This window comes from Apium graveolens, chromosome 11 (assembly GCF_009905375.1).
Source record: "Apium graveolens cultivar Ventura chromosome 11, ASM990537v1, whole genome shotgun sequence".
NCBI lineage: Eukaryota > Viridiplantae > Streptophyta > Magnoliopsida > Apiales > Apiaceae > Apium > Apium graveolens.
In genome coordinates this window covers 30661770-30686002 of record NC_133657.1, presented here as the reverse complement: position 1 = coordinate 30686002, position 24233 = coordinate 30661770, and the positions used below count along the sequence as shown (strand labels likewise).

Below are 24233 nucleotides of genomic sequence, written 5' to 3'. Positions count from 1 at the left end.
GGAGATCCAGCAGCACGAAGAAAGCCTTGATGGATTTTTCTCAACCCAAGATCAATGACATTCAATCTAGCATTGTCTGGCCAGCTATCACAGCTAATACCTTTAAGATCAAGCCTGGCATAATTCAATGGGTACAAAATTTAATCCAGTTTGGGGGTTCTCCAACTGAAGATCCCAATATGCACATTAGGGATTTCATTGAGATCTACGACATCTTTAAGTTCAACGGTGTTTCTGAAGATGCTGTGAAGCTGAGACTGTTCTCATTCTCTCTGAGGGACAAGGCTAAGAGCTGGTTACACTCTCTACCAGCTGGTTCGATTACTACTAGGGAAGATCTTGCTCAGAAATTTCTTACTAAATTCTTCCCTATGGCGAAGACAGCTGTAATCAGGAATGCTCTTACTCAATTTGCACAGCAATCAGGAGAATCTTTATATGAAGCTTGGGAGCGCTACAAGGAGATACTTAGGAAGTGTCCTCATCATGGAATGCCTGATTGGATGATCATAAATTGTTTTTACATTGGGTTGGGAGCACAGTCCAGACCCATGCTCGATGCAGTAGCAGGCGGAGCATTATGGGCAAAGAGCTATGAGGAAGCTTATGATCTAATTGAACTTATGGCTGCTAATGAATATCAGTATCCAACCCAGAGATGTCTACATGGCAAGGTAGCAGGAGTTCTTGAAGTGGATACAGCTACGGCTATCACTGCTCAACTAAAGGCGTTGTCTATGAAGATCGATTATCTGGCTAACTATGGTGTTAAGCAGATAATTAGTGTTTGTGAGCTGTGTGCAGGTCCGCATGTGACGGAGCAATGCGCTATATCTAGTGACTCAGCTCAGTTTGTGAGAAACTTTCAGAGATCGCAGCAACCAGTTCCAGACACTTATCATCCTGACAACTGGAATCATCCTAACTTCAGCTGGAGTAACAATCAGAATGTGATGCAACAACCGTTCCAGCAGTTTGGAAATAAGTTATTCAACCCTCCTGGTTTTCAGCAACAAATTACAACAAAACAACAAACTCGTGGTACATGTCTATCTTCGAATGAAAAATCTGAATTGGAGAAGTTGCGGCTTATGTGCAAAAACCAGGCTCTTATATGCCAAAGACAGGTTGTTTCTATCAAGACTCTGGAGAACCAACAGGGCAAATTGCTAATGCCTTATTGAATTGGCCACCGAGAACGCTTCCTAGTGATACAGAAACAAATCCAGGCAAGAGGGAAGTTGAAGAACAGGTGAACGCCATCACCTTAAGGTCTGGAAAGGTCGTAAGCCCCAAAATTCAGCAAGACGAAGAGCCTGAAAAATCTCAAGTTTTAGAAAATGCAGTTGTGGCTGAAGAATAAGTGCAGAAGAAAGCAGAGGTGGAACCAAGAAAGACTACTGTGGAACACACTCCTCCTGAGGGTAATATATGGGGGAAACATATCTATCCTCCACCTCATTTTCCTAAGAGGCTGCAGAAGAAAAAGCTGGATAAGCAGTTTGAGAAGTATTTGGAGATGTTCAAGAAACTTCATATCAACATACCTTTCGCTGAAGCTCTTGAACAGATGCCTAGCTATGCGAGGTTTATGAAAGGTATTCTCTCTCAGAAAGTGAAGCACGATGACTTAGAGATCGTTGCTCTAACGGAGGAATGTAGTGCTATGCTGCAACAGAAGTTGCCTCCGAAGCTTAAAGATCCTGGAAGTTCACTATTCCTTGCACCATCGGAAACTTGTCGTTCTACAAGTGTTTATGTGATTTAGGAGCTAGCATCAATCTTATGCCCTTATCTATCTTCAAGAAGCTTGGTCTGCCTGATCCGAAACCAACATACATGTCATTGCAACTAGCTGCCCGTTCCATCGCTTATCCACGAGGTATAGTGGAGGATGTCTTGGTCAAGGTAAATAAACTCATCTTCCCTGCTGACTTTGTAATTCTTGATTTTGAGGAGGATAAGAAGATTCCCATTATCTTGGGGAGACCATTCTTAGCTACTGGCTGAACTATGATCGATGTGCAAAAAGGAGAGCTTTCGATGAAGGTTTACGATCAAAAGGTCACTTTCAATGTGTTCAAGGAAATAAAGTTACCCACAACTAAAGAGGAGTTCTTCTCATGTGCAACAGGTAGTTGATAGGATTGGTGTTGGTGATGCACAGTATAGAAGATTGACTAGGCGTATGGAGACCATGCATGTCATCCACCGATATTTTGCTAAGGATTTGACACACGCTTTCGGTACTGTTGTTCGAGACACTGGTGGCGAGGTTTGTTGTGCATATGTTGTGTACTTGATGATTTCATAAACAAAACATCTAAGTAGATTTTATTTAGTGAAATAATGTAGCACTCGACGGATAAAAATTATAGTCCCGACGGATAACTCATTATAGTCCCGACGGATGTTGACTTATTATCCATCGAGTGAGTAGCTTATGTAATAATGAGTCTGTAGCACAGTTCTGTATACATCTTTGTATAGATTCTGTAGTAGCCTATAAGTCATGTTGACTTTAACTAGATATGCAGAATAGGTTGATTAATTGTATATAAATGATGTCTTGTAATTCTGCATAAGTGAAATGAAGTCAAGTGCCAAAATAGTTACCGACGGATGATTAACAAAGCCATTGACGGATGATCAAATGACTATCAATGGATGTTTAATATAGCAGTCGACGGATGATCAATGAAGCCATCAACGGATGTTCAGAAAGTCGACGGATGATCATATATCCAGCGGATGTTCATAAAGTCCAACGGATGATCACATAAAGAATTCAAACAGCAGTTGAACAGTGAAAGCTGAGCACAGCCGTCGAGATGTATACAAATCTACTGTGGAAGCCCATTAACTGGGTAATAGAGGACGAAAAGTAGCAAAGCTTAAGACTGATAGTTTTTATATTTATTCAGTCTTTTTTACTTTGTAATCTTGGTAATATATAAACCAAGAACGTGGCAAATAGAAACAAGTGAGCTGAGATACAAAAACAGAGAAATCTTTGTAAGCAGAATCATTAACATTTTCCTGTATTCTCAGTAGTTCAATTTGTAAGCAGCTGTGAGCATTCTTGCACACAGAGTTCTCTCGATATATAATATATATCTCTGGTGGAATTGTTTAAATCCACCAGAAAGTTTTTAAAGACTCTTGTTTTTAATTACTTATGTTTTGATTCAATTAAGTTTCTATTCCGCATTGTGCTAATCAAAACACTTATATATATATATTCGAGTTGAACATTTTTATTTCGAGAAAAAGGTTCAAGAATTCCATTCAACCCCCCTTCTGTAATTCTTGCTATATTGTTAAGGGAATAACAACACGCTACGTAGGGTACAATATTGCGAAAGTACTTGTCCATATAAATATTGGATGTCTATGGAAGAGATGGGTCCGGTGATTGCAACTATTTAGACTGTGATATTAGTTGCTATAGACCCTATACAAATGAGTACTTTGACATATTTGACATTATATGCTCGCGAAGGCATTACAAGTCCAAATAAACTCATTGACATTGCCTTTCTAAGAAAGTATAACCATTTTATTCCGATATGCATTTATTATTATCTACATTTATTATACTTTAATTATTATTTCGGTATGTACTTAATATTGTCTATAGTTGTTATGTTTTAATTATTAACTCATTACACTGTGTTAATTATTTACGTTACAAATAATATTATTCAGGTTACTCTGGTGGATACTTGTCCTGTTCCAGAAATTTGCGAATTTTTTTTTATCGTAGGGAACCCTTAGCCCCTATGGGATTTTGGTTCAAGTTTCGTGAAATTTTTGTACATGGATGGGAGAAATCTTTGAAAGTTATTATTAAGAATTGGAAGTTGATACACGGTTAGATAATATTTTGGAATTTTAAACATTTATATCTATTTATTTTTTATAACTAATTTGAAGGTGATTGTTTAAAATTCTAGTATATTAAATAAATGGTTAAATTTCCTAAAATTTTTAATTTAAAAGAATTAAGATAAAAAGTTAAAAATAATAATAAGTTGTATTAAATAAGTTATTACGTAAAAAAATTATTTGTACTCTTAAATAACATGATTAACAAATAATTAAGATTAAAATGTTAAAAAGAAGAAGAAGATATATTAAATAAGTTATTACATAAAAATTTATGGTACCTTAAATAATACGATTAGCAATATAGTGACAAATAACGTAGATATTTAAACTATCTCACACACATTTATTAAGACTTTGTTAAGTTAACTCCTTTAATAAGCTATCATATTATTTAATATTGACAGAAATTAATGTATAAGAACATCTCCAATGTAATAAAACTCTTAGCTATATTATTTATGTGGCATCTAGATGGCATCTAAGTGACAATTTTAAATAATTTGTAAAAATTTGAGCACTCCAATCATATTAACTCTTAACAAAGAATATTAATAATTATATTTAATTACCTATATTTGTTAAAACATCAAAACTATTAGATATAATTTTATCTATTATATTATACAAAATATAATTGGAGTGGATAACATTCCCCTAGCTACAAATTTACAAATTTTTTTAGTGCATTTAGCCATCAGTACGGGCAAGCGTATTCTTGGTCATATCGAGCAGAAGGAAGCCAAATGGCAAGATATTATTTGCGGATGACACCGCATTACGCCGCTGACGTGGCAGAGAAGCCCCTGCGTATACAGCAGACTAGTTGTTGCAACAGACGGTGAGTTTCAAACAATTTTACTCCAGCTGCACCTGCACCTGCACCTGCAAAATCAAATTCAAATAATGATGTCGCGATTCATATGTACAGTCTTTCTATGTATATCTATTACTATTTCTTCCGTTCAGTGCATCGACGACAAATGCGCTGCTTGTAATGCCGTTGCTGTAAGTAATCTCTCTCTCTCTCTCTCTCTCTCTCTCTCTCTCTCTCTCTCTCTCTCTCCCTCTCCCTCCCCCCTCCTCCCCCCAATTTAACCTAATTAGTTTCATTTTATCTAAATTTTAGGTGATTTATTTAATTTCAATTTTTATTTTTATGTGCTTAGATAATGATAGTACAATAATTTCTAATTTGTCAATTATTATGCGCAGATGGAGCTGGAAAGCGGACTCGTAAATGTAAGATTTCTAGAAAGCTATCTTGATAATATTCCTATTTTGTTATCATCTATAACTTGTGTTACATTTCGGAAAATCAACTTAGTCTAGCCAAGTATAGGCATAAATCATATCTGTTGTAGCTTTGTCGTTTAAAATCAGAGTTGCGTCTGTCTGAGTTGTGATTATTTGTTTCGGTAAAATGATTCCGAGGATACAAATTTTTTCGGTGGTACTAATTTCATGTTTGTACCTGTTTCGTTTCGATACATTCGTGTACTTTCTTTAGGCTACCTAAATACAATAATTTGTAATGAAACTTGGTACATGTGTCTAGAATGTAGTACGTTCTATAATCGAATATCTTGAGATGTATTGTACAGGAACGGCCTAGAAATCATTTGGACATGAGACACAGGTTGGACTCAAAAGGTCAGCGGAAAGGAAAGGTAATAGACTACAGGTATCAGTCCAGGGGTCTCTCTTTCACCAGCGCCAAAAAAAAATTCAAATGTAAAGCAATTGTTAAGTACCTGTCAGTTGTCACAACTAGATCAGATATTTATATGATGTTAAATACCATTTCACTACTTAACGAAACAAGCCATTCACCCCCTCCCCCCTTCCTATGATTTTCTCTCCTTATAGTAGGTTCGATCGTTCATATATATATATATATATTCCCTTCTAATATTTACACTGCAACCACTGTTTATAGAGTAAGTGAACTGAGAGTTGTTGAACTTCTTGATGGGCTTTGCGATAAGATGCAAGATTACACACTTGAGAAGGTAACTTTCTGTTTTATTATGAACTCTCTGTTTCCATTTATTATAAAAATGCTCAAAACATAAGTATAAAAATGGCTGGATTAAATAAAAGGGGTGGAGAGGTGATAAAGAAAAATGCAAGCAAAGAAGAGATTGTCACCGGTGTGTTTTTCATTCACGAGTGCATGGCTTTTATAGGCAATGCAAGAAATAAGATATTAATTACGTGTATATAATTTCAATGCTAGTTCATAGCCCTACTATTACAAGCTCACAATATTGACCATGTGTAAATGTAACAATCACATCATAACATTTATAATATTTTTGACACATATAATATTTTTGACACATTTTTAGTTATGAATTTTACTTAAATTTATAAAATGCTACTAGTATAGAATCATGTTTACTTAAATTTTCCTGTTTTAATTTATTAATCACAAATTCACCAAATGTAAAATAAAATAAAATTTCCAATATATCCATCTCAACTGCCATCAATGTATAACTCTCCCAGGCCTGAACAGAATGGATTAACTATATAAGTATGGAAGACAAATACAATTGACGTTATTTTTTGGGTCAAGTATTATCTTATTTGAGCCAAATGTACTTACTTGGGGGAAAATTTAACAATCAAACTTAATTTACAATTTACCATTACTATACTTTCATCTGTAATTTGCACCGGAACCTCACAATCAACTTTTTTTGTTCAGATTTTTTAACCTGTACTTGCAGGCACAATATGCCCTGAGCAAGATCTGTTATGAAGAAGACAAATACGAACATTCTAATAAACTGCATAACTTGTAAACTGTAAAGTTGACACACTTCTATGATTCACATTTCATTTTAATTGATAATAAGCTAAAATTGGCAAAACAAAACATAGATAATTTCATTGCCATTCACGCATAATTGCCTACCCTCATTCTCTGCCTGCCATCGGATTGGACTACGTTTCCCTTTTATACAGGGTTGATGGTTATCTCATAAGATTCATATACTTTGCTAACCTATTTGCAGGTAAATTCAACTACACAAGTTTGGATCAAGGTGGCCAACTGGGATGTTCTCACTACTAGTATGTATATATGTTCTTCATTGTGTAGTTTGATTTTTTCTGATCTGACATCACTGATACACTGACTATACTGTCACTGTTGCATTCTTTTTGCAGTAACCGAGTGTTTTTATATTATTTTCTGACATATTTTTGCAAAATAATTATTCAAGAAACATACTAAATTACTAATCCATGGACTAGTAAAGATGCAATTACTTGAAGTCAGATTGGATACATCTTTGGGCACCTAACAATCCTCTCCCAGACCTTTTTCTTTTTTTATATAAACTAGTTTACTAAACTGCGCTTCACAGCGGTCATTTTTTTGTCCTTTTTATCGGATATTGGTCATTTTGAAATTATGAATAATAAATAAATATAATAAATTATGAAATTTAAAAAGTCATTTTCTTGTTAAACGTATTTACTCCAATTGACCGTTCTCTCATTATTCACAAATCTAATATCATAAAATTGTATTTTTTATTAGTCGATAATCAATGTAATATTTGTTCTATTTAATAATTTTAAAATTGGGAAAATTACAAAAATAGATTGAAATGATAAGGGAGGCACTACCTCACTGCCCTCACATTCTCCTTTAAATAAGTATAATATTTTTGTAATTTTCTCAATTTTAAAAAATATTGAAAAAAACATTTATAGATACTTGTTTTTAATATTTCACAAGTTAAAAATTTATAAATAAATTTTTAGAAAAATATTATATAGTAACAATTGATTTTAGGAGAAAGTATAGAAATGGGATTAAAAAAGAACTTTATAAGACCGTCAAGATGGTAGGTTGATTTAAAGAGAAAAGAGAAGTTTTAAGAGAATATTATTATGGTAAGTCGATTTCAAAAATCTTAATGGAAGATGTTATTGAAAATTCAGGAGAATATTATGAATGATGTTAAATTTATAGATACGTGTCTTTTTAATATTTCTTAGGCTAAAAAAATGAAAGAAAATTTTTAGAAAAATATAATATAGTAAGTTGATTTTAGAAGAAAGAGGATAAATGGTATTAAAAAAATATAGGAGACTATCAAGATAATAAGTTGATTAAAAAAGAAAGTAAAAGTTTTAGAGGAATATTATGGTGGTAAGTTGATTTCAAAAATCTTAATGAAAGATGTTTTATAAATTGAAGGAGAATATTACGAATGATGATAATATATTTAGGAGAATATAAGGTAATTGTAATTTTTGAAATTTAGGAGAATATTACGAATGATGTTAAATTTATAGATACTTTTCTTTGCAATATTTCATAGGCTAAAAAATAAAAGAAAAATTTTAGGAAAATATAATAGCAAGTTAATTTTAGGAGAAATGGGAGAAATAATATTAAAAAGGAAATTTGGGAAACTATCAAGATAAGAAGTTGATTTAAAGAGAAAGAAGTTTTAGAAGAATACTATGCTGGTAAGTTGGTTTTAAAAATGTTAATGAAAGATGTTGTAGAAATTTTAGGAAAATATTACAAATGATGATAATATATTATCTGATGGTTGGATATATATATATATAGGCACATAGAGTTAGGGTTTAGTGGAGACCAATTTACTTGGAGTCCTTGGAGACCTGTTATCTAACCATTCATTTATTTTAATCCTGTGATTGAGAATAAATCTATTTTAAACAAAAATTTGAAATAAACTAACTAACAAAGACAATCTACTATAGGTATATTACATACCATTTGGATATCCGAAAAAAGTCATGCACACTATCTCAATTCTTCTGCACTCATTTAAAAAAAATTACCGAGGACAAATTATGCATTATACGTGTGGATATATTAATTCTTTTTCTTTGAATTATTAAAATGCAAGATGCAGAACATTAAGGTGATCATCCAAATTATTCTTAACGGTATCAATGAGGCGATAGAGCACTAGTACCCAGCATGATAGCATGATATTAACTGATTGTGTTGGATATTCTTTTATACTAGTACACAGGTAGAACGGAATAAAAAAATTATGTTTTTTTAATTTGAATAAAGTAAAAAAAATACTATTTGTTAAGTATACAAAAATTATTTAATTATATCATAATTAAATTGAAAAGTGCCTAACTAAAACAAAAAATAAATAGTGTATGACACATGAATTGTCATCATAATAATAATTAATTTTTTACAACTTATATAGTATTTACAATTTCTATTTTGTATTTAAGACTGAGTTAAACTACATAAAACGTACGTTAATAATATTGTAGAGATTCCGTTTTATATTTTTATGATGCTTAGATTGTTATGGTTTTTTTAGTTTCTAATTTTTTTAAAAAATTATACATTGCAACGTAAAAGTAATTTCAATTCTTTTTAATCTTATGCAGAACCTTTTATAAATGATTTTTAGTGATCTTGCACTATGATTATTAAAATATAAATACCAATGATGACTTTTTTTAATCAACAATGATGACTTTATTTGTGCAAACCTAAAAATCATTAAAATGAAAAAAAATATATGACACTCGCATAACAAAGATTCTTAGTAGGAAAAAATTGCAGAGAACATTCTTTTATGCGTGTACAAAGTTGTGCAGGACATTGTATTTCTAGTGCACGACAATTTTCTTTTGTGTACAATTTTTTTTGATTTGCAGAACAAATGGAAAATGATATATGATGGTGTTTTTTGTTTTGTTTTAGTGATTATAATGGTGAAAAATGAGTTCTTAGTTATACGCATGTGTTTAGGGTTTATCTACATCGTTCATTTATTTGAATCCAAGAAGGTGGAATGGGGCCTCCAAGTCTCCAATTTATTAACAGTCCCCATAGAACTTTAATATATATATATATATATATAGGCTTTTGCTCAAATGAGAACTTCTTAAAATGAGAACTATGAGAACCGGTGATTTTTGTAGTCAAATTTTGTGATTTTATAAAATATAAAATTTTTGATTTGCACAAAATTACCAATTTACCCAAATTCAAAATTTTAACTTTTCAGAAAATCACCAATTTTAACTACATAGATCACTGGTTCTCACGGTTCTCATTTTAAGAAGTTCTCACTGGAGCGCGACCCGATACATATATTTATTTATTTATTTCTCAAGGTTGATATAATTTTGTATGGTATCTTTGTTTGATATGTCCCTTTCATGACAGATAAACAAGAAGCTCGAGCGTACTCCAAGGATATATCATCTTATTGTGGTCGGTGAGTGAACAAGTTTAAATTACCTTTGTTTTCTAAAAATTCATGGAAAATGATAAATTTCAGTGAAGAGTAGTTTTTGTTTATAAGATTATAAATCACCAATACTGACCAACTAATGTTTATCATGTGTAGTTTACTTGAGGAAACTGAAGATGAGGTAAGTTGCCTCAAATTATCATTTTATTTGTACATGGCAAGAAAATGTTTCCTGAAAATTAGCAAAAAAGATGTTTCGTCACACTTCCTACAATTCAGTTTGCAGAGTTGATCAAGAAAGGATCTGTTCAGGTAGGAGATGTAAGCAAGGTTCTATGTCAGGATCTCAGCAAACACTGTAATCGAGAAAGGTAAGTTTATTTGTTTGAACCATTGCTTGCTTTCTCCAATCTCAACTCCTGAGCTCCTTTTAGATATAAAAAACTACTTGAGTTTTGTTAGCAAATGCGAGTTCTGCTAGCAAAAATATTTTAAAAATATGAGTTGTTCAGATAATAACCTTTTGCTCTTAGGCCATGTTTGTTTAATGGTATTAAGCCGGGGATAGGATTATAATCCTTTAAATTTTCCAATCCCATGTTTGTTTTGTAAAAAATTAGTGAAGAGTTATACAAGGATTATAATCCTTTAAATTATCCTATCCCAAGTTTGTTTTGTTGTAAAAGAGGATAGGACTATAATCCCCTCTAATGTTTGGTGGGAGGAGATATTGTTTTATCCCCTTCTACAAGTCATTTTTTAAAAGATTATAATACCCTCATTGTTATCCCATATGAAGCAAACATAGGATTGGAAAATTTAAAGGACTATATTTCAATCCCAAGTACTATCCCACAAAACAAACATAGGATAAAGTTTTAAAGGATTATATTTCAATCCTACATTTAATCCTTCCAAACAAACTTAGGATATGATTATTTAATCCATAGGACTAATTTTGACGGGATTATTATCCCGGGATTATAATCCCACGAAACAAACATGGCCTTAGGCCATGTTTGTTTAATGATATTAAGTAAGGGATAAAATTATAATCCTTTAAATTTTCCAATCTCACGTTTGTTTTGTAAAAAATTAGTGAAGAGTTATCCAAGGATTATAATCTTTTAAATTATCCTATCACATGTTTGTTTTGTTGGTGTAGAGGATAGGACTATAATCCCGTCTAATATTTGGTGGGAGGAGGTATTGTTTTATCCCCTACTAGAAGTCATTTTTTAAAGGATTGTAATCCACTCATTGTTATCCCATGTGAAACATAGGATTAGAAAATTTAAAGGATAATATTTCAATCCCAGATACTATCCATCAAAACAAACATAAGATAAAATTTTAAATGATTATATTCCTAACCTACACTTAATCCTTACAAACAAATTTAGGATAGGATTATTTAATCCATAGTACTAATTTTGATGGGATTAGTTATCCCCGGATTATTATCCCAGGATTATAAACCCATAAAACAAATGCGGCCTTAGAACATTAATGTGCCCTCCCAACTTTATTAAGCTTTGTGGCACCAGGGACTCCGATAAAATCTATGGACTCTTTAACTTAAGTTTTATTATACAAACTGCAGTTTCACTGAAGAAGGAATTGTTGATCATGAAGAACTATAGATATTACTCTAGAGTGTACACAATTGTCACGATTTGGACATTACAACTGGTGCAATTTTTCCTCGAGGCTACAAAAGAAACTGTATTTGTTTATTTGGTAACTGCTTATTTCAGTTACCAGTAGATTGTTGCCATTTGCCAACATCATCTGCATTATGAGCTGCCAGTAATACTTGTTTTCAATTTAGTAAAACAAATTTTGATTCAAATGACAATTTCTTTGGGAGATTCTGTTTTAATGCTTCTCAATAGTAGTCGCTCTAGAAGGGGTCATTTGGCTTGTCTTAAGAAATGTAACTTTTCACTTAAAATAACATGAAATTTGAGTTGAATAATAATAAAAATCTCTGGGGTAAAAGTAAAGCAAACAACAGGAGAGATGGGGGTTGTACTTGGTAGAAAGAAACATTTACAGAAATTATGCAGTTAGAAGTTGCAACTTGCAACGGGTTAGATGAACAAATTAAAGAGTTGTTTCTTTTTTTAAACTTTTAATTTTAAGTTTAAAAATATTTGCATTCTTAAATCAAAGAGAATAAGGATTCCAAGATTAATCTTAGGAAAATTTTCTTTGACTTGCGTCTATTATATTTATTATATTTGTTCTCAGATTATTTTCCTAATTCAAAAACATGTGAAATATATGGTAAATAAATATTTAATATTAAATGATTAGGAATATTTGTTTACATGTATTTCTGATGAATTTAGGAAAAAAAATCTAAGATTTATGTTAGGATCCTTATTCTGTAATTCAAATCAACAAGAGCTTCAGAATATATTACTCGAGAGCAGAATTAACCCACTTCAAAATTATTACTCCAGAGCAGAATTAACCACCCACTTCTGTATATTTGGGATGTGTTGCTCTCGCAAAGAAATGAGTTAAACTATCTGTAGGCCTATATACGAACTTTAAGTGCAAGTCCAGTACTAAAGTTATAAATACTAGCTTACGGCGTGTGCTATGCACGGGTCTTGATTAATATTTATATATTTTAAATTTTATTTTGTAAAATTTTATTAAAATTTTATATAAATAATTAAATACTAAATAATAATTATATATTATAATTTCAAGTTCGGTTCAAATAATTTAAATAGTATATCATTTATAAGATCTTATTCACAAATAATATAAATAGAATATATTCTGAAACTTATATGTATTTTTATAAATAATATATATGTTTGTTGTTGACGTTATTTGAACCTGAGAACTTATATGTATTTTTATAAATGATAATATAAATGTTTGTTGTTGATGAGATTCGAACATGAGAATGTGTGGAGTGTAATTTTTTTAGTATTTGGATTTAATGGGTCTGATTATTTGATGAAGAAGATCCGACAATCGTGATGGCAAGGGATAACCAAAATCAAGGTTAACCGAAATCAGGGTTAACCAAACTACAAATTATACTAGTATAGTATATATAGATATTACTATAATTTGAGATCAAAAAAATATATTTTGATGTTAAAATATAATTTCAAGTATAATATTAGTTCGGTTTTATAACCAAATATTTTCAAATTTGACGAAGTTTTATCTCTCTCTCCTAAATTTTATTTAATAAATTAACATATATTTTATTTATAGTTATTTAATAATGTGAAAAGATCTATCTTTAATCTTAAAAACAAGACTAACTAATCATTTATGTATTTATAAGATGTATAAATATGTATTTTTTTTTTCATTTTGATCATATGTTGTAGCTATTGTAGCTGTAAAACCCATTATAGGATATAGTTATGCAGTGGATTTGCTCTAAATCATTCTCAAAATATTACAAACTCCATGAGCAAGTCAAATAGTGGTGCTATTACGGTGATAGCTATTGATATAATTTGAAAATAAAAATGATTTTCAGTGTGAAAATATAAAACCCAAAATATCATAAAACGTATTCAAATATAATTATGTTTAAATTACCTATCTTACAATACACAACTACATTTGTCAATATTACTTTCTTAATTTATTTTACTCTTAACTACTCATTTCGTAATTATAAATCATCTATATTTGATTCGATATTCAGCATCAAATATAACATTTTACTAAACATTCATAAAATTCTTAAAATACTTGACACAATACGTAAAAATAGTAAAAATAGTGTGAAAATTTGATTCTTTTTTTTCTCCATCACAAGCATCAGACAATAATTTTGTATCCGTTTAAAGACCCATTTATTGAAACTTTTGTTATTTTTAGTGAAGAAGATCGAATAAAAACTATAGAATTCATTGATTAGAAAAGGTACTTCACAAACAGAGAGTTTCGCCTAATATATACAAACTATCCAAACACCGATCTATTTACAAATTCGAGGAAAAAACAGTTATAACAAAATTGATGATGTGGTGATATGTCATAAGTTTGATGTAGTATCATAAGCTGTTGACTTGTTGCTGACTGTATAATTATATTTCCATTAGCCCCCCTTAAGTTGGGAGCTGGTAAAACAACAGAACCCAAATTGGACGGCAAGTGAGATATTTGAGGAGAAGGAACTGTCTTCGTAAAAATATCAGCAACTGGCTAGTGGTAGGTGTAAGGCATATGTCATAGCCTATTTATTTATTTGAGGATTTAACTCAACTCAAATAAGAATGTAATAAATAAATAGTGGATCTACCGTCAAAGAGATCTCACAAAGTAACATCTGTCAAAGAATTCAGAAACAACGTTCATCTACAGACTTGAGGAATTAATTCACTGGAAGAAGTTCAAGAAATTGATCAAGCCTCAGTGATACAAATCAAGATTGTGGATTTAATCAAGTGACATAGATCTCGTCAGGGTATCAGATAATTACAGGGATTTAATCTGAAGAAAATCAAGTATCAAAGTCAAGACATGAAGAAACGTCACGGAAGTTAGTCACTCATGAACCAGACAGTACATCGAGTGTCAACATTGAAGTGGTGGAATTGATTTATAATTCTCAGTGATTTTCTGAAGATTTTCCGAAGAATGGTTGCTGCTCAAGATTAGTATTAATTCTCTATTAATTAATTAAGTCATATAATTTAATTAAGAAAATAAATTATATCTGCAAAAATTAATTTATTGATTAATTGAATTAATTGATTAATTAATTCTGAATTAATAATAAGGATTTTCAGAATTTTAATTGGATTAAAATCTGTTTTAAATCAGCAAGACAATTGAAATTGAACTAGCATGACAATCTGGATTGTTATACCGATTGTCATGCCAGGTCATTTCAATTGTCTCACCGAAAGTTCTACTAGAAGGAGATAGTCTTGCTAGTTCAATCAGATTGTCATGCTAGTACAACAGATAGTCATACCGAAAGTCATACTAGTACAACTGATTGTCATACCGAAAGTTCTACTGGTTCAACAGATTGTCTTGCTAGCTCAATGGATTGTCTTGCCGATTGTCATGCCAATTAACAGATTGTCTTGCCAGTTCAAGTAGGTATGTTGAATGAATTATAAAAGAAGAAAAGCTGCAGAAGTCAAATATCCATCCAACAGAATTCAATCAACCAAGAACACAGAAAGAAAAGCAGCCGCACAAATATTTCATTTTCATCTGCAAACTTCAAGATCATCATTTCTAGTTTTAAAGTTAAATTCAACAACTAGAAATCATTCTCTTGTTCTTGTGTAACTATCTAGCGGATCAAAATCCCTAGAGCTTAATCTCAAATTGCGTTTAGCATTTGGTTCTTTTTATTGCAAAAATAGAAAAAGTTAATGTCGAATTTATTCTAGATTTGTGATAATTAATTTGAGATTAATCCCTTGTAATCGATACCGTTGTTGTAACACCTTTCAAGTTTAATAATATTCTTATTTAACTTGAATTTTGTTTCATATTTTTTATTCCGCATTAAATTCGATTATTCGGTATTGTTTGTATTCAACCCCCCCTTCTATAAACACATTGGGACCTAACAATTGGTATCAGAGACTTCTGATTAACGAACAAATCAAGATCCTAGACTTTTGTGATTTTTCAACTCTTTGAATTTTTATTTATTCAAAAATTCATAATGACTTCACAAAAAGTTGGAACCGTTAAAATTCCACTATTTGATAAAGAAAATTATATCATGTGGAAGAAGAAGATGCTCTTGTTTTTACAAGTTGCAAATCCCAAATATCTGAACTTGTTAAAGAAGGGTCTAACAACTCCAATATTTATTGAACCAGAGGTGATAGTAGATGATGTTGTGATTACCAAAGCTAGAACCTATCCAAAAGAACCTGAGGATTTTTCTCCTGCTGAAAAAGAAGAAGCCTCCTTGGATGTCAGCCTTCAGTTAATTTTAGTTGATTCCCTCGATCCCTTGATGAACAGACATGTGATGAACTGTAAAAATTTCAAACACATCTGGGAAACTATTGAGGTGATTAATGAAGGTACAGAGGAAGTTAGGGAGAACAAGTTGGAGTAACTAACCTCTGAGTATGAACATTTTAAATCCAATCCAGGAGAAGGAATTACTGAAGTGTTTGAGAGGTACAATGCGTTGATCAACAACCTGAACATAAATGGAAAATATTATTCAATCAGGGAGGTCAACAAAAAGTTCTTTTTAATACTGTCAACTCATCTTGAACATAGAATCACTGCCATTAGAGAAGCTAGAGATCTGAGTGAGATTTCTTTGGATAGACTCTATGGTGTGTTAAAAACCTATGAGTTGGAGCAGATTCAGCAAAAGGAAGTCTACGGGAAAGATAGAATGGTCAGCACATCTACTGCTCTTGTAGCTGAAGGTCAACAACAACAACAATCTCAACAGTCGGAGAGAATGGTACAGTTTTCCAAGGCTGAGGAAAATGTGTTAGTAGCAGAATATGATCCTCCTACTACAAATCAATCCAGTGATGATTTTTATTCCTTGGAAGAGCTGGAGCAATTGGAAGATCAGTCAATGGCCCAAATTGTCAAGAGATTCTCCAATGTCAGATTCAAGAGAAATCCCAAGTTCAAGTACAAGTCCAACTACAACAGATTCCAGACAGGTGGATCTTCATCCTCTAACACCAGTAGTGGTGGATACAAAACAGAGATGGTTGATCGGAGCGCCATTAGATGCTATAACTGCAATGAGTTGGGACACTTTTCCACGGAATGCAGGAAGCCAAAGCAAGTAAGGAAGAACTCTTATGATTCAAATCAGAAGAGTAACTCTGAAAGGGCTCACCTGGAAAAGGGAAGAAGCTGGGATGATACTGATAGTGAAGATGAAGAAGATGAGAATCTTGCTCTTATGGCTATTGATGGAAAAGCTTCATCGTCAAGAAAAGAGGTAAAATATACTGATGCTGAATTAGTTTATCATCTAGGAGGTAACTTAGATTGTGCTCGTCGTGATAATGAACTGTTAAGTCAACATATCAAAGACCTTGAGAAAGAGGTCAATGAATTAAGACTTGTGCACATTAATCAAAACAAGTTAAAAGAACAAGTATCTTTTCTAGAGAATAGAGTTAACTGTTATAGACAACTCGAAACTATTCTCGAAGACAAGATCACCGGTCTTGAGACTAAGGTTAGAGCCTACTTCAATTCTTGTTCGAAGGCTAAAAAGTTCTACAGTAAGCAAGCTGTTAATCAAACATCTGGAATAGGTTATGATTACAATGCTGCTATTGGAGAATTAGGCATAAACTCCCCTCCTCATGTCTGTGCTAAAGGTAGGGAAGTACCACATGTGCTTAAGGGTGTTGATGAACCCCTCTATAAAGCATCAATTGCTGAACCATTTGATGCGACCTCTTCTGTTATTCAAGAAGAAATACGTGCTGAAGATCATGCTAATGAGAAGGTTGTTTCTGAGTCAAGTGTGTCGAAAGTTCCAGTCAAAGTTGTGAAAGCAACTGAGACTAACTCAGACATACATGAGTTGGATAACAATAATGCCATGTCTACCATGCATAAATTGCCTGTTGTTAATCACTCTCATAAAGCATGTGGTGTTGCTAATTGTATGTCTTGTGCTTTTAATTTGATGTATGCTTATTTTAATGGTAAGCATGTTTCCAGTGATAAGACTACTCCTCGTCAGCATGTAAATAATAAGAAGCATGATAGGTCTAAGACTGCTAGTCCTTCTAAGGCTAGAAAGGAGACATTTGTGCCTAAGCCTAAACAGAAATTTGTTAAGGCTGTTTACAAGGTCAAATGTTCAGTCATTGAGAAAGTTGAGACCATTAAAATTAAAAATGTTGTTTTGCCTGACAAAGGACAATTCTACAAGTATGCCGGGCCCAACCAAGTTTGGGTTCCGAAGAAGGTCTAATCCATTTGTAGTGCAGGGCATTAAACAGCTGGAACCGGTAGTGTGGATTCTTGACAGTGGATCATCAAGATATATGACCAGAGATAGAGCCCTGCTATCAAATGTGGTTGAGAAAGCTGGCCCCTGGTTACCTTTGGAGATAACAACAAAGGTTTATCTGAGGGATATGGCTGTTTGTAAGCTGGTAATGTTATCATTGAACTCAAACTTCTTTCTACATTAGTGATTTCTTATTTCATGTAAAATCTTTTGAAATCACTATTGTACATCATTTCACTCAAAAGATTGAATTTATAATTTTCATTCATTATAGATCTTAAGTACATTTTATCTCTGTATTGCCATATGTTCTGTGATACAGGTTCAGTCTCCAATGGCTTTCTTTCATTGACAGTCATGAGGTTGAAAACCCACAACGTCTATCCCAGACTGTAAAGACAAACACAGAAACAGAACCAACCAACACTCTCTTACCACTAAATGAAGTATGAATGAGCGTGAGGGAGATAATGCCTTAGTGCACCACATAAGGAAGGTTCTGAAGTCAACCCAGTAGCTCTGTCTCCTACATAGATGAGTAGTATTTAAACCGAGACAACTGCTAGCCCCCATACATCTTCTCAAAAAGATGTAATGGTTGAAAAGGCACAAAAATAGTTACTAGATTCATTCTCTCAACAGGGTGCGTCTATTGAAATTTACCTGTCGGCCAGGGTATCCGATGTAGTGTCACCACCTCAAACATAAACAATTCTTGATGCACAAGGAAAGGTTACAAACACAAAGGACGAGTTGACGAAAACAAAAGTTTCGACCATTTTAAGGTCAGATTCGATTGTTCAAGGTTCGTTAATGGACCAATTGCCTTTACAAGTGTTAGGAGAGGATACTGATCCAAAAGCCATATGTCAGTGGTCAGTGTCTACCTCCCCAGGATTAAATCCCCTGGATGCATCTGCGGATAGTGGATCTGACATAGGTGCAGATCGGCAACTTGTTGACAATGATTCAGATATTACCTGATGAGTCACAAGGAAATGTCTTCACAGACATTAGAAGGGAACTTTGATCCTTATGCTAAATTCTTTGGATCATTGTTTACCTTCCCAGAATTCAAATCTGGAACCCTAAAAGGGAAACTAACAACTTGTAGATTATGACTCAGATTCATCTGACGAGTTTAACAAGGATGTGGATTTGCGAACTCCCATTGCACCACCTGTGACCTCCTTAAGGACGGCTAAGGTGATTTTCCTTGCAGGTACAGCTGATTTTTGGAGCTATGAGAGGAGTGATACACTTGTGAGAATGAGTGTAAACACGAGTGGAGAGAAGAGTGAAACACATGTGAGGTACACTAAAACAGAATCACACACTCACAATGAGGAAGAAAGATGAAACTACTTGTTATTTCTTTTCCAACCAAGTGAAATATGAGAACTCCTTCAGACAACGGCATACATTCCTTCTCTAAGGGGGAGATAAAAGCTTAAGTAATAGTTTGGAGGATTCCTCAACTAAGGGGGAGAAATAACAGGGAGGAAGAAAAAGATCCTACATGTACACTACACCACACCATTGTTGTTTGTAACTACGGATCCTATTGTACGGGAGAGGAGGTAAACACAAGGTGATTTTCTAGTAAGGGAAGAAGCTATTTTTCAAAAGGGGAGTACCATTGGTTTTTATCTGCGGATCCTATTGTACGGGAGATGTGGTAAACGAAGGTGATCTTCTTTAATCAGTTGATGCTCATAGGGGGAGAAGCAAGAGAGATATATGCTTCTCAACAGGAAATGTGGTTGTATAAATGAAGATGAAACTACTTGAAGATATGTTCAGTCTAGAGGAACATCTATTTGGAATCTGGAAAATATTAAATATAATCCAGAACTTTTATGCTATTTACTTTGCATTTCTGTTTATATCTTTTTCTTATTTGTTAGTTGAGTTATCCTCTAGGTATTTGTTGTTATTGTCTAACAAATAAATAGGGGGAGATTGTAAGGCATATGTCATAGCCTATTTGTTTATTCGAGGATTTAACTCAACTTAAATAAGAATGTAATAAGTAAATAGTGGATCTACCGTCAAAAAGATCTCACAAAGTAACATCTGTCAAAGGATTCAGAAATAACGTTCATCTACAGACTTGAGGAATTAATTCACTGGAAGAAGTTCAAGAAATTGATCAAGCCTCAGTGATACAAATCAAGATTGTGGATTTAATCAAGTGACAGAAATCTCGTCAGGGTATCAGATAATTACAGGGATTTAATCTGAAGAAAATCAAGTATCAAAGTCAAGACATGAAGAAACGTCACGGAAGTTAGTCACTCATGAACCAGACAGTACATCGAGTGTCAACATTGAAGCGGTGGAATTGATTCATAATTCTCAGTGATTTTTAGAAGATTTTCAGAAGAATGGTTGCTGCTCAAGATTAGTATTAATTCTCTATTAATTAATTAAGTCATATAATTTAATTAAGAAAATAAATTATATCTGCAAAGATTAATTTATTGATTAATTGAATTAATTGATTAATTAATTCTGAATTAATAATAAGGATTTTCAGAATTTTAATTAGATTAAAATCTGTTTTAAATCAGCAAGACAATTGAAATTGAACTAGCATGACAATCTGGATTGTCATACCGATTGTCATGCCAGGTCATTTCAATTGTCTCATCGAAAGTTCTACTGGAAGGAGATAGTCTTGCTAGTTCAATCAGATTGTCATGCTAGTACAACAGATAGTCATACCGAAAGTCATACTAGTACAACTGATTGTCATACCGAAAGTTCTACTGGTTCAACAGATTGTCTTGCTAGTTCAATGGATTGTCTTGCCGATTGTCATGCCAATTAACAGATTGTTTTGCCAGTTCAAGTAGGTCTGTTGAATGAATTATAAAAGAAGAAAAGCAGCAGAAGTCAAATATCCATCCAACAGAATTCAATCAACCAAGAACACAGAAAGAAAAGCAGCCGCACAAATATTTCATTTTCATCTGCAAACTTCAAGATCATCATTTCTAGTTTTAAAGTTAAATTCAAACAACTAGAAATCATTCTCTTGTTCTTGTGTAACTATCTAGCGGATCAAAATCCCTAGAACTTAATCTCAAATTGCGTTTAGCATTTGATTCTTTTTATTGCAAAAATAAAAAAAGTTCATGTCGAATTTATTCTAGATTTGTGATAATTAATTTGAGATTAATCCCTTGTAATCGATACCGTTGTTGTAACAGCTTTCAATTTAATAATATTCTTATTTAACTTGAATTTTGTTTCACATTTTTTATTCCGCATTAAATTCGATTATTCGGTATTGTTTGTATTCAACCCCCCCTTTTACAAACACATTGGGACCTAACAGTAGGGGTAAATAAGTTAACTAACGTAAATCCTTTAAAACTTTGTTACGTGTAAAATGTCAATCTACCTTGATGTGTTTAGTTTTTTCGTGGAACACCAGATTTTTTGCAATATGAATTGATGAGTGATTTTCACAATGGAGTTTTACTGAAGTTAAATGTGTGATACCCAACTCTTCTAAAAGTCGAACAACCCGCGTGACTTCTGATGTAGCTGATGCCATAACTCAATACTTAGATTATGCACTTGAACGAGAAACAATTGCATGTTTCTTTGAAAAATGGAGATTTACCTAATAAAAGGACATATCCAGTGATTGATTTAGTCTGAAATACCTAAAGGGTGATAGTAGTAGATGTAACGATTGGGAAATTACGCTTCTATTATATTGTATTACTGATAAATAATGAGTTTTATTATGTCATTTATGTGTAATTAGCTATAAAACCCTAATTATTACGTGCTATGTGTATTCTATATTGTCCGGGAATTTACAGGGTATTTTTAGATATTTTATTTCATATTTAAAGCCTTTGTATCAAAAGTTATATGATCCGAACTGTGTTTTAATAGCTGATATTCCAAATAAAATAAATGGCCTTATTTTTTTAGAACGGCTTCTACCATCGCATTATTCTGAACATCTAGATATTTTATAAATTTTCTCGTTTCGCGAAAAATGACTTTTCCGGGCCCCATTGGATGTTAAAACCCCCACAAAAATCACATTTTTATTTTTATAAAATTTTAGAACTTTTAAATATACCATTTATTTGTATTTTTGAATTATTCACAATTTTTGGGAATTTTGGACATATATTGTATATATAAAATATTTAAAAAATTCAAAATTAATACCCAAAAATTATAAAATTAAGGGCCAATTAATTTTAAATGATGTATAATTAGGGCCTTAAAGGAGTATTATTTTTATTACTATAAATAGTTAATTTTTATTTTAATTATTATTAATTAATTATCAAAAATTCTGAGAAATCTGAAAATTCTCAAGTTTCCGGGTCGGGTTTTGAATTCGGGTTGCACAATCAAACATTGATTTTGATCTGATTTCTAAACCAAATAAAGCAGTTCAAGTACTCAAATCACAGGTTTTGATCCGTTCTTTATGTTTCTGCCATCAATTTCATGCTTTAATTCGTTATTTTTGATTTTTTATTTCTAGGGTTTATACCCGATTTGGTACTTTTTGATTCTAGGGTTATTAGGATGATTTGATGATTGATATAGTTTCATAAGATGATTTACGGTCGATTCATGGTGTTTAATTGAACAAACGATTACTAGATAGTGATATTCGATTTCTAGGGTTTATGCCCAGTTTAATTGAATCGCTTTTGATTTTAGAAGAAACTGAGGTTATTTAGAGGTTAGGGCTTTGATTATACAGTTCATAAGTTTTGATTTGAGATATTAAAATCGAAGGTTCACGTACAGATGAGTGAAATCGATGTTTTGCCGGAGATGAAGTCAGTTTGATCTGTGGCGCCCTCCAAACCCGAGTCAGAAGTTTGGGGTCCACAACACATAATCAATATATAAACCTGTATATATAAAATATTATTTGTAATGACCCTGCTTTACATAACCACGGATCGCAACAGGTTAAAGTATGAAAACAAGCCACAACCTTAACTTTTATTACAACGTACCAAATCCCAACTAATTTAATTTACAACTGATATGAAATTATTCTTACAACCTTACTATTTCACTACTGCATTAAGCTCCTGCTAGCTCGATCAATCATAATCTGGAATCCTAGCTCGAACATTGAACTGGGAAACCTCGCTATCAACCGTATCCTTCTTAACTGTAGAATACAAAAAAAAAAATTCGCAAGAGTGAGCTAACTAGCTCAGCAAGTCATATTATCAATAACTGAGGTTAAACAATAATAAACGAGGTGATTCAAAAGAATCAAGTTTCCTGTTAAACAGTCAATAGAATTGGATATTCATTTTAAATTTTTAAAACCAAGGTTAGGCTGCTGATCAGTCACGCACTAACACCGAGCAAAGCACACAACACCGCTCTAACTACTGGATCCAAGGCACACATTGGCCTAACTTGACCATCGATATAGTCTGACCATGAATCTGGTCCACACAAAGAAAACTATCCAATTCTAAAGCATTTCAATATGATAAACAATAGAGTTCAATAAAACCAGATCATAATCAATAACCATAAAACATTTGTAAAAGAGCATGATAAAAATTCATAGTTACCAAAAAGGGTATGTCAAAATACATAAAAGAAGTGGCCTCCAGCCGGTAGGATAATCGGATATTAGATGAATAGTGTTTTTACAAGGTTTTAGTACCTTGATATCACAAGATATGGTTGAGTATAAAAGTTTCTGTATGTGTAAACAATTCTGTTCTAGTGTTTGGTATATATGATGGATATATATTTGTGGAGTAGTATCTTATTTGTGTGGTTTAGTATCTGGTAAATCAACAAGAACGGTTTACAAAGAATAAGGCTTACGGCTCAAAGATCAAATGCTGTGGCTCAGGTTCAAGGCTGAAGGATTCAAAATGTGTACAGTATAAAACAGAACTATTTTGGGTATTAACAATATGTCACAAGAGAATTTAGAAATATTTGCATTGTATTTTGAGAAAGGTTTAGAAATACTTGCCTTATCATAATCGATTTCAACTTCACTTGTACTTGTCTAATGACCCCATTCAACAATCACTCGTCTGTTTCTCTTATGCCTCGCTTCTATCCTCTGATCACTTGCGGTATTTTCTACATGTCAATTCTAT

General features: G+C 32.5%; 1 protein-coding gene and 1 non-coding gene across 6 annotated transcripts; one reads left to right on the top strand and one right to left on the bottom strand.

Moving 5' to 3' along the window:
- Nucleotides 1–386: 386 nt before the first annotated feature.
- Nucleotides 387–493, bottom strand: LOC141699188 (small nucleolar RNA R71). Its single transcript, XR_012565669.1, has one exon. It is a non-coding gene; the product is annotated as a small nucleolar RNA R71 (small nucleolar RNA).
- A 4104-nt stretch (nucleotides 494–4597) lies between these two features.
- LOC141697712 (uncharacterized) lies at nucleotides 4598–21345 on the top strand. 5 transcript variants are annotated; one of them, XM_074502219.1, is made up of 10 exons: nucleotides 4598–4729; nucleotides 4820–4896; nucleotides 5104–5130; nucleotides 5493–5572; nucleotides 5828–5900; nucleotides 6912–6969; nucleotides 10091–10142; nucleotides 10275–10299; nucleotides 10398–10489; nucleotides 11722–12000. In XM_074502219.1, exons 3-10 carry the CDS (start codon nucleotides 5104–5106, stop codon nucleotides 11759–11761), a joined length of 447 nt encoding a protein of 148 aa, XP_074358320.1. In that variant the 5' UTR covers nucleotides 4598–4729; nucleotides 4820–4896; the 3' UTR covers nucleotides 11762–12000. The 5 variants fall into 5 exon arrangements, with proteins under 5 accessions (XP_074358320.1, XP_074358318.1, XP_074358319.1 ...); XM_074502217.1 differs by lacking the exons at nucleotides 4598–4729; nucleotides 11722–12000 and adding an exon at nucleotides 20946–21345 and having other exon boundaries at nucleotides 4736–4896; XM_074502218.1 differs by lacking the exons at nucleotides 4598–4729; nucleotides 11722–12000 and adding an exon at nucleotides 15144–15537 and having other exon boundaries at nucleotides 4736–4896.
- The last annotated feature ends 2888 nt before the right edge of the window (nucleotides 21346–24233 follow it).

Excerpts from the sequence above, each read along its gene's own strand:
- LOC141697712 (XM_074502215.1), top strand. The coding sequence starts at position 4,795 with ATGATGTCGCGATTCATATGTACAGTCTTTCTATGTATATCTATTACT. Across the intron at positions 5,131-5,492 it reads TGGAAAGCGGACTCGTAAAT|GAACGGCCTAGAAATCATTT; the intron begins GTAAGATTTCTA and ends TGTATTGTACAG. Across the intron at positions 10,300-10,397 it reads TTGAGGAAACTGAAGATGAG|TTTGCAGAGTTGATCAAGAA; the intron begins GTAAGTTGCCTC and ends CCTACAATTCAG.